Source organism: Callorhinus ursinus, unplaced genomic scaffold (genome assembly GCF_003265705.2).
Source record: "Callorhinus ursinus isolate GAN/ISIS: 27379988/994484 unplaced genomic scaffold, GSC_fseal_2.0 scaffold10, whole genome shotgun sequence".
NCBI classification, from domain to species: domain Eukaryota; kingdom Metazoa; phylum Chordata; class Mammalia; order Carnivora; family Otariidae; genus Callorhinus; species Callorhinus ursinus.
Window position 1 is genome coordinate 77,973,286 of NW_027397072.1, and position 10,722 is coordinate 77,984,007.

At 40.8% G+C, this 10,722-nt stretch overlaps 1 protein-coding gene across 11 annotated transcripts in view; it reads left to right on the forward strand.

Annotated features, from left to right (window-relative positions):
- VWA3B (von Willebrand factor A domain containing 3B) overlaps nucleotides 1-10,722 on the forward strand; it is a 246,473-nt gene that overhangs the window by 137,360 nt on the left and 98,391 nt on the right. For 10 of the 11 annotated variants that reach the window (XR_012379855.1, XR_012379860.1, XR_012379858.1 and 7 more), the window contains 2 exons: nucleotides 696-794; nucleotides 7,431-7,613. Coding sequence is in view for 3 of the 11 variants with exons in the window: in XM_073897813.1 (XP_073753914.1) it covers nucleotides 696-794; nucleotides 7,431-7,613 (282 nt within the window). In the remaining 8 variants the exon portion in view is untranslated. The remainder of the gene's footprint in view (nucleotides 1-695; nucleotides 795-7,430; nucleotides 7,614-10,722) is intronic. The other variant, XR_012379857.1, reaches the window with a different exon arrangement.

The following is a 10,722-nucleotide window of genomic DNA, read 5'->3' on the forward strand; positions in this document are numbered from 1 at the left end:
GGAGTGGTTGGGGGTGGGAGGGATGGGATGGCTGGGTGATAGACTTTGGGGAGGGTATGTGCTACGGTGAGCGCTGTGAATTGTGCAAGACTATTGAATCACAGATCTGTACTTCTGAAACAAATAACGCAACATATTTTAAGAAAAAAGGAAAAGAAGAAGATAACAGGAGAGGAAGAAAAGGGGAGTATGTCAGAGGGGGAGACGAACCATGAGAGATGATGGACTCTGAAAAACAAACTGAGGGTTCTAGAGGGTAGGGGGGTGGGGGGATGTGTCAGCCTGGTGATGGGTATTAAAGAGGGCACGTTCTGCATGGAGCACTGGGTGTTATGAACAAACAATCAATCATGGAACACTGCATCAAAAACTAATGATGTAATATATGGTGATTAACATAACAATAAAAAAATTTGAAAAAAAAAAAAAGAGCTATGTCGTCAGGACAGGAAATCCATAGTCCTGGCTTTTAGCAGTCCTGGAATTGTCTGGATAGAGGCTTTTCTGGCACACCCAGGGATTTGGCTCCTTGGAATTACTGGATTTAAATTATTATTTCAACATAATTTTATCTTTTACTTCACAAGTATTTTTCTCTCTTTTTTTTTTGAAGCAGAAAATAAATAACAGTTGTTTGTGAGATTTTTCTTGAGATTCGAGTTTGTGCTTGATATCTCTCTCTTTCTTCTTTGTAGATCGGAAGTTCCACAAACACCCTGCATGCCCTGCAAATTGCTTTTGCTGATGAAGAAACACAAGTAATCTACCTTTTGACAGATGGGAGACCTGATCAGGTACTTACCAAAGTTGGGAACAAAAAGGGACTCACAAGTACCCTGGAAGCAAATGCCCAGAATGGGTTTGAGGGACATTTTCAACTGCTTGAAACAGCTTGTAAAGCTGTTGAGAGATGTTTCCTTGGCTTAGGGACCCAGAACTGAGGTGACAAAATACACCGAGGAATTCGTTTGCTGAAATGCGGAGGAGAATTTATGTGACAGCAAATGTCTTGTTCATGTGCCACACACCCACAGGCCTGGAGACCAATCCCATGAAAGCCGTTACCCACCTTTTCATTGAGGACTGGTTTATATTTTGTTACAAACTAAGAGTAAGGAGATTCTTTTTGATTTTTTTTTTCCTCTGGGGACTCCAAATCTAAACATGTCACTGCACAATGTCCTTGGTTTTACCCCTAATTTTAACTTAGTAATCATTTAAACAAAAGCATGCCTTTCTAGTGAAATGTTCTTTGTTTTGCTTAGCCTGACTGGAAAATATTTGAAAAGTTTTAGCGGAGTCTGTTCATCTTCTTTTGAGCTTTGTGAATGAAAGACTAATGCTCTGGGCATTAAATAAACATATGGATTTGCAGGCCAGTACAATGTAAATTAACCGCTGAAGTGAATTAGTATCAACTTGCATCCTTCATTGTGAGGTGTTTGCATGTGAAGAGTGCTAGGCAAATATTGTAAAATATCCTGCCTCAAATGGTCCAGGGCTTAAATGGTAAAGCAACTGGATTTTATTACAGCATTAGATTTATGGCAGAGAAGTTATATGTAAAGTGAAATTTTGGATCATTTTCCTATCAACATCACTGTGCTTTCTATTCAAAACCAATTTATTCTGCCATGCTTATGTTCCGTGTGTGGTGCCAAGGTTTGAGGCTACAAACATGAATAGTATTTTACCCCTGCCTTAGGGGCATTTACACTTTGGAGGATATGCTAGACATGTACGGTTAACTCTGATCTGACACAGGGTGTGGGGTTGTCTGTGCTATGAGATGTCTGGGAGCAGAGTGATGAATATTGCTGTACAAGATGGAGAGAAGGTTGGGGAAGGTTCCACTAAGGAGGGGACATTTGAGCTGTGTCTGGAAAGAGGAGAAAGAATTTTCTGAACAGAGGAGATTACTGGTATCCTGGGCAGAAGGAACAGAGGTGTGGAAATATGTGGGCTGCCCAGAGAAACAATCTGAGAGCAAGGGCAATGATGGAAGAGTGTTGGGTTGAAGCTGGAAAGTTTGGTTGGGGGAGATTGTCCTTGATGGTCACCTGGAATGAGTGGGTAGGCTTTACTACAGTGGGGGTGGGTGCTCAGTGGGGCAGGTGGTCCCATTCACCTGTACTTTAGGCACATGTCAGGTAGGAAACAGAAATGTGGAAGAGAGGACTCTCCTCAGAGAGGAGATAATAGAGTAGCATCAAAGGAGTTGGTGACCAGTTTGGGAGCAGAGGAGGACAGAGTGAGAAGATGGGGGCAAGAGAAAAAGGAATCACGATGTGACTGATTTCTGGGTTATAATTATGTTAGTAACTGACTTAAATTTAAATTTAAAGAAGGAACAAGCTCAGGAGTTGCTGGTGGAAGAAGTCGAGTTTGAGCATCTATTGTCCATGGATGTCCAGAGGCCCCTAGAAATATGAGGCTGGTGTTTGGGGAAGATGGGGGCTAGAGATTCTGATTTGAAAGTCATCTGGACAAGGGATCTTTATCTTTTTAATAAACTCTTACTGATTTCACTGTTTGCACTGTAGGCCATTTAGAAAATATAGATAAGCATATAAGCATAAAAAAGAAGAAAGTTTAACTCAGTCATAATTCAGTTTTGTGTTCTGCCTTGTTTCATCTAATATATGTATTTTTTTTACAAGTCATGAGAAATTCTTTCAAAACATCATTCTCAATGACTGCATCATATTCCATTATATAGATTTAATATAACTTCTACCTTGGAAATTAATTTTGTTTATTTAATTTTTGAATAGTAATACATTCACATGTATAAATTACAAAGGTACAAAAGGGTATGCAGAGAAGGTTCTCACTCCTACCTCCTGTTCACTAGCTAAGAGGCAATGTATGTTACCAATTTCTTATATCTTCTTTCAGAGACTGTTATGCAAGCAGAAATGTGTTTATATATACTCTCTTTTATAAATATATAAATGATGCTGTATTACACACATTTTGCACCTTTATTAATAAAACAATGTGCCTTGAAAATTGCTTAATATATAAAGAACTTCCTCATTTTTTTTTATAGCTGCCTAGTAATTCCTAGAGATGGACACTGAGGTTGTTTTCAGTCTTTCTGTTATACGCTATGTTGCAAAAGTAGCTGTGCACAGACGTTTTGCATATGTATATCTGTAGCATATAGTCTGAGAAGTAGACTTAGTCCAAAGGTATGCATTTTGATAGATACTACCAAATAGTCCCGCAGGAGGAATGGACCAAGTAACACTCCTGTTAGCTGTGTATCGGGAAGGATTCTTGATCCACAGTGCACCATGTACTTCTGAGGGTCTGGAATCTCCCAAGAGTGTATACAAAATGTACTTGTACGTTTCTCTGGGGAGAATAGCCCTCCTTAGCTTTCACCAGAGGGTCTCTGGTCGGCTTAGAGATGAAGAACTGTGGATACAGATGATAATTGGAATCAGAAATATGCAGGCCACCTGAAAAGTAATTTATAAACTCCTCATTAGGCACTTTGTGTTCATATCTGCCTTTTCTCACATACAGTCCATTTCTTCTGCGTTGTCCCTCATATTCTCTCCAAAAAACAAATGAATATTTGATATTGGTGTTCTGTGTAGAGGACATTAAGATGTATCACTCGATCTCCATTTCTTTTTGAATTTTCACTGACTTTGTAGGACCTGAATATGTTAAGGCCAGTGCTATTATTCCCAATACTCAGCAAAATTTTCTGCTTGAAAGGACACACAGAGATGATATTCAGGATTTAATTCCATAGATACCAGCTTACTGCTTGTTTATAAATGTCCAGGGAAGAATTATATAGCAAGATAAGTCTTAAATTAACCAAGTTAAAAGAATTCTAGTAATATTAGTCGTCATTAAAATGGAATTGCTAGGTGTCCTTCGGTGGGCATCTTTAGGTGTGAATGGACACAGCCCAGCACAGTCTTTGGCTGCATTTTGAGGCTTCTTTAAAGTAAGGAACTTACCCTAGCAGGAATCAAGAAAATGGGAGTGAGGAAGGCTTCTGCACCATTCTAAACAAAAATGAATGGGTAAAGCTTAATATGAGCTGTGCAAGGGGTGGGAGCACAGAGAAGGCACAGGTGAGCCACCTGCACAGACAAACCGCCTTCAGGAGAAGTTAGGAGAGTTAGGAGAACCTATCCCTGCCTTTCTTGCCACCCCAAGTTGACATTTGTGGTGAAAGGGTCATCTGGCTGCACATCTGTTTAGATTCAGAGAAGAGGGAACTGGGGAGAGTCTCTCAGGTATGCTGCTTGGCCTCATTTAGGGACTGAAGGGACTTCTGTGGGGAACATATGAAGGAGTTCTGGGCTGAGAAAGGCTTCTTCAGTGGTGTGTAGGCGTTGCACAGGGAGAAGGCCCACTGCTTTCTAGTAACAGAGCTACTAGAGTGAGTGGCTGGAAGGAGTCAGGGTCAGCGAGGCTGGTGTGGTAAAAGGTTTACTTCCAGGTTCTGAGTCTCCTCTTCAAAGCTGTGAGGGCATAAACGAGGGAGAGGAATCTGGGTGGGGTATAGGCAGGAGGTCAGGCATGGCTATTTTCCACTGCAGGCATGGAGCTCCTTCTGCAACGCCCCCACTCTCTGCAGCTCTCTACCACCACACTGGGTACCAGAACATCATGCCAGTTTAGAAAAACACTACCTGAGGCTGGATGCATGTGGCGGGCTCAGTACGATACCCTAACAGACTTTCTCATGCCTGTGCGCTCTTTAGCTGTATGGAATGATGGATATGGTGTTGGAGCTAGAGACCTGGGTTGGAAGCGCACCCCCAGCACTGAATGACCTTGGGCAAGTCCTGTACTGTGAATTTCCTCATCTCTGGCTTAAAGCCAATACTCCCTACTCACAGGGTTGCTTTGAGTAAATCAGATGATGTTCCCATGAATGCATTCCACAGATATTTGAGTACCTTTTATATGCCAGACAGTGCTATCAGTCTGGGGTACAGTGGAAGCAAGATGAACAAGGTGCCTGTCTTCAGTGGAGCTTGTGTTTTATAGGGAGGTAGGCAATGAGCAAATAAATATATGAAATAATGTCAGGCAGCATATGAACAAATGAAAACGCTACCCGTGGTACCTGGCACCCACAGTCAGTATTAAATCAATGCTAATTTCTTTCCCTTTTCAAATATCTCAGCTGTAAGTCAGTGTAAGAATAGTTCCTGGCTAAAAGACTATAAAATTAACAGAATTTAGAGCTAGCATCTCCATTCTGGTATCAGGGTCAGTGGCCAGGATTTGCTGGTAAGAAACACGGATAATAATAGTACCTACCTCAGAGGGTTGTAGAGAGGATACAGGTAGACAGCATGAGCAGAGCTCTTAGTGCTTGATACATAGTAGGTACTCAGAAATAGAAGCTAGGCTGAATGAAGGGGAGGCAGCAGAGAGGGCCTTGCTCTGTGCTTGCATTTGACAAGAGGGATGGGGTAGCTCGTTTAGGTTACTGTTTGGTTAGAAGCAGGTGTTGTGATGAGCACTGGGTGTTATATGCAACTAATGAATCGTTGAATGCTACATCAAAAACTAATGATGTACTATATGCTGGCTAACTGAACATTAAAAAAAAGAAAGAAAGAAAGAAACCAGCTGATGGCCAGAGGGGAGAGGAGAGAAAAAGAATGAAAGGTGAAGGTGGGCTTATGAGCAGGGGCAGGCTCAATGCTGGAGCCAGACCCAGAGACTGAGGCTGTGTGTCAGTGGTAGCTAGAATGGGACCAGAACCTGGGGGACCACTTAACCAGCCACTTCCTGGGCAGTGTGTGAGCTGTACGAGGCCAGCCAGTCGTGTGTCTCCCTTTACACTCTGCCTTCCCAGGACGCGTAACATAAATATAGGAAGGGTTAAAGGCCAAATGATAGGAACTGGAAGTGGACAGTGGAACTGGCTGAAGGAGCCAGCAAGTTGGGTTAATCAAAGAGGGACTCCTGGCACTGAGAAATGTAGAGGAAGTGGAGGTAGGCCAATCAGAGGCAGTTTCCGGAGGTTCTCAGCTGGGCTGTGGTGGTGTGGTGGAGAGATAGTAGGGGAATTCATCAGTTCTTTCCAGAGGGTTAGGTAATGTAAACATTACCTGAGAGTCAGTACTTCTTAAGAGACAATTTTATTGCAAATGAAGGGAAACAAACAGTTTGACATTGCTTCTTATACTAAAAATTGACTTTAAATTCCAGGCTTACTATTTAAGAGCTTGATGGCCCTAGGAAACTGAATCCTTCTGAGTCTCAATTCCTCCTTCTGTATGTGGGGCCCATACTTACTGGGCCAAGTAGGGTTGCATATTACTGGGAAGAAAAGTAGAGGAGCAGACAAATGATGCCTGAAACAATGGAGAGATTTATATTCCTATGGATAAGAAGCCCAGCAGTAGGTAGTCTATGTTCTACAGCTACTCACAGATGTCTCCAAGAAAACAGGCTTCTTTTTGTATTCATTCTCCACCGTCTTTGTTTATTATTTCTACCCTCCTTATTGCAAAATGGCTACTCCATCTTTAGGCAGTGTCCATTTTCTGTGGAGGGGGATGGGAAGGGGAAGAACATTAGAGTTTTTTTGTTTGTTTGTTTGTTAAATATTTGCCTTTTTATTAGAGAAAAGGAATCTCTTCCCTGGGACATCTGCCTATATCTCAAGGGACAGAACTGGGTCACGAGGCTAAGTCTAGCTGCAAAAGAGTGTCAGAAGATGAGTTTTTATGTGTGTGTGTTGTTTGTTTGTTTTAAACTGGGCACATTGCTGTCATGAAAAGAAAACCAGGGTTCTGCCAATAAAAAGGATGAGAGGAATTTATATTAGTAGGCAACTATTCATCTTTCTAACTACCTCACAAGATGGTTGTGAGGATTAACTGCCATGTTATACTCTCAACAGAGTGCCCAGCACATGGAAAGACCCTCAGTAACTCTCTTCTTTCACTCTGTGGGAGACACATTGACTATGGCCTATCTGAAGCTAGAAAATGCTCTTTTCAAGTAGATGTTTTGGAAGCTGCATTGAGATCCAGTAGCATCACTCTGTAGAATCCCAGTAGCCAGGGTGTTCTACCCTGATACTTTCAGTGCTCTAAAGTATAGCCCAACACTTTAAAAGCATGAACTCTAGGCTCAGGTACACCTAAAATTGAGTGATTTGGTTAATCACATCTTTCTTCCAGATTCTTTTCTCCACCAAATTTGAGCCCTCAGAGGCAAGGGCTGAGTCATTGGTCTTCATACTTTACCATCTGGCAGTGTTTGCTTTGTTTATTGAATTGAATTGACACCTTTCCAAGAAGCCATTCATCACTGTATAAGGAATTACTAGTTGAGAATCTCACTGTCTATAGCAAATACTAAGGATTTTCACATTTTATTTTTTCTCTCTTTCCATCTCCTTGTTTCCCCCTCAAAATGTATCATTTCAGCCAACTGAAATGGTTATAGACCAAGTCAAGGTTTTTCAGAAAATTCCTATTTACACCATCTCCTTCAATTATAATGATGAGATTGCAAATGGATTTTTGAACGAGCTTGCTTCTTTGACTGGGGGAGAGTTCCATTTTTATAATTTTGGCTGTAAGGATCTGTGTCCTCCAGGGATTGTTCAGGTAAGAGCTTAATGAATTGAGAAGAGAGTGTTCGTTTATTTGAGCATTACAGACTGGAGGCCAATGGACAATAACTTAGTTGAGAAAATTGCCATAAAGACAGTTAAGTTGAGCAAATAAAATCATTTTGCATGTACTGCAAAATGTGGTCCAAGGACCATCTGAACTAAGGCATTTATGAAAATGCAGATTCCTGGGTCACTTCAGAGCTGCTAAATTAGGCTCTAGGTGTAGAGGCCCAGGAATCTTAATTAATATATTTTGTTTTTCTTCTAAGCTTATTATTATGGAAAGTTTCAAACATACACAAAAGTAAGAGTATGTGGACCCCCGTCCCATGTACCCATCAGTCAGATTCAATAATTATCAATATTTTGCCAAATTTAGGAATTTGTATTTTTAACAAGCATCCCAGAGGGTCCCTACTTGGAGTTTGTTAACCACTGCTGTTTACAGGCATTTGTGGGAAACTTAAGAAAAATTCAGATCCTAGGTAGTTGTCTCCTGACTTCTCAGACTGTATAACCGCGGGACCATCTGATAAAGCATTTCATTCTAATGGGCTGATGGAAAAGGGTAAATAAAATTCTATTATCCTGTCCTCTAATTTTGGCCTGAGGATATGCATTTCAAGATTGCCATTCTAGAGAATGTTTTTTGTCTTATTGTCTGTCCTGTGGAGTCACTTTAAATCCAGGGCTAGCCAGAGTACCAATCAGTGCCTACATTTGAAGAAACCTACCAGAGTCTGGGGAATGAATCATCTGAAAGGATTGGAGGGAACAATGACTTCTCTGAGCTTACACAGGGAAGGGAATAGTGACCACCCACATCAGCTAGACTAGAAAACCTCATAATCCAGTAGGCATTAGGTAGAGTATAAAGAAGGGTCTTGTCTCAAGAATATGAACAAGGAAATTCTGCTCCAGTTCTGCCTAGAAAATCTTAAATGCAAGACCCGAAAGGATCAATCTATTTCCAAGGAACCTAAATGCATCCCTGAACAAACCCCTGGAATAATTATAAGAAACCAAAACTATACATTACCCAAAAAAGTAAAACTGACAATTTCTGACATCTAATCAAGAGTACCAGGTATGTACAGAAGCAGGAAAATACAGGTCCATAGTGAGGAGAAAAAGCAAATAGAAAAATTAAAACATATGCATAGCTGACTCCAATGTTAGTATTAGAGCATTGAACAGTTATTGTAGCTGTGTTTGATATGTTCAAAAACAAAGAGACATGAAAGATACAAGTAAGACACATAAAATTTTTAGAGATGATAACTACAATGTATGAGGTAAAAAATGCATGGAATGTGAGGAACAGCAGGTAGGACACTACAGAACAAAAAACTAGTAAACTGCAAGGCAGCAATAGAAACTATCCAAAATGTAACACAGAGAAGAAAGAGAATTAAAACAATAAACAAGCAAGCAAAACCCCAGAAAATAAGGCATAAGTGAACCATGGAAAAATTCAAGTAACCTAATAAATGTGTAATTGAAACAATAATGCCAGAAATTTTCCAAATTGGTTAGAAACTATAAACCCACAAATCCAAGAAACACAATGAATGCCAAGCACAAGAAACATGAAGAAAATCACACCAAGTCATATCAGAAATAAACTTCTCAGAAGTAATGACAAAGAGAAAATCTTTTTTTTAAATTTTTTTATTATGTTGATCACTATACATTACATCATTAGTTTTTGATGTAGTGTTCCATGATTCATTGTTTGTGCATAACACCCAGTGCTCCATGCAGAATGTGCCCTCTTTAATACCCATCACCAGGCTAACCCATCCTCCCACCCTCCTCCCCTCTAGAACCCTCAGTTTGTTTCTCAGAGTCCATCGTCTGTCATGGTTCATCTCCCCCTCCGATTTCCCACTTTCATTCTTCCCCTCCTGCTATCTTCTTCTTCTTCTTCTTCTTCTTTTTTTAACATATAATGTATTATTTGTTTCAGAGGTACAGATCTGTGATTCAACAGGCTTGCACAATTCACAGGGCTCACCATAGCACATACCCTCCCCAATGTCTATCACCCAGCCACCGCATCCCTCCCACCCCACCCCCACTCCAGCAACCCTCAGTTTGTTTCCTGAGATTAAGAATTCCTCATAATCAGTGAGGTCATATGATACATGTCTTTCTCTGATTGCCTTATTTCGCTCAGCATAACACCCTCCAGTTCCATCCACGTCATTGCAAATGGCAAGATCTCATTCCTTTTGATGGCTGCATAATGTTCCATCGTATATATATATACCACATCTTCTTTATCCATTCATCTGTCGATGGACATCTTGGCTCTTTCCACAGTTTGGCTATTGTGGACATTGCGCCTATAAACATCAGGGTGCACGTACCCCTTCGGATCCCTACATTTGTATCTTTGCAGTAAATACCGAGTAGTGCAATGGCTGGATCGTATGGTAGCTCTATTTTCAACTGTTTGAGGAACCTCCATACTGTTTTCCAGAGTGGTTGCACCACCTTGCATTCCCACCAACAGTGTAGGAGGGTTCCCCTTTCTCTGCATCCTGGCCAACATCTGTCATTTCCTGACTTGTTAATTTTAGCCATTCTGACTGGTGTGAGGTGGTATCTCATTGAGGTTTTGATTTGGATTTCCCTGATGCCGAGCGACGTTGAGCACTTTTTCATGTGTCTGTTGGCCATTTGGATGTCTTCTTTGGAAAAATATCTCTTCATGTCTTCTGCCCATTTCTTGATTGGATTATTTGTTCTTTGGGTGTTGAGTTTGATAAGTTCTTTATAGATTTTGGATACTAGCCCTTTATCTGATATGTCATTTGCAAATATTTTCTTCCATTCTGTCGGATGTCTTTTGGTTTTGTGGACTGTTTCTTTTGCTGTGCAAAAGCTTTTTATCTTGATGAAATCCCAATAGTTCATTTTTGCCCTGGCTTCCCTTGCCTTTGGTGATGTTTCTAGGAAGAAGTTGCTGCGGCTGAGGTCGAAGAGGTTGCTGCCCATGTTCTCCCTTAGGATTTTCATGGACTCCTGTCTCACATTTAGGTCTTTCAACCATTTTGAGTCTGTTTTTGTGTGTGGTTTAAGGAAATGGTCCAGTT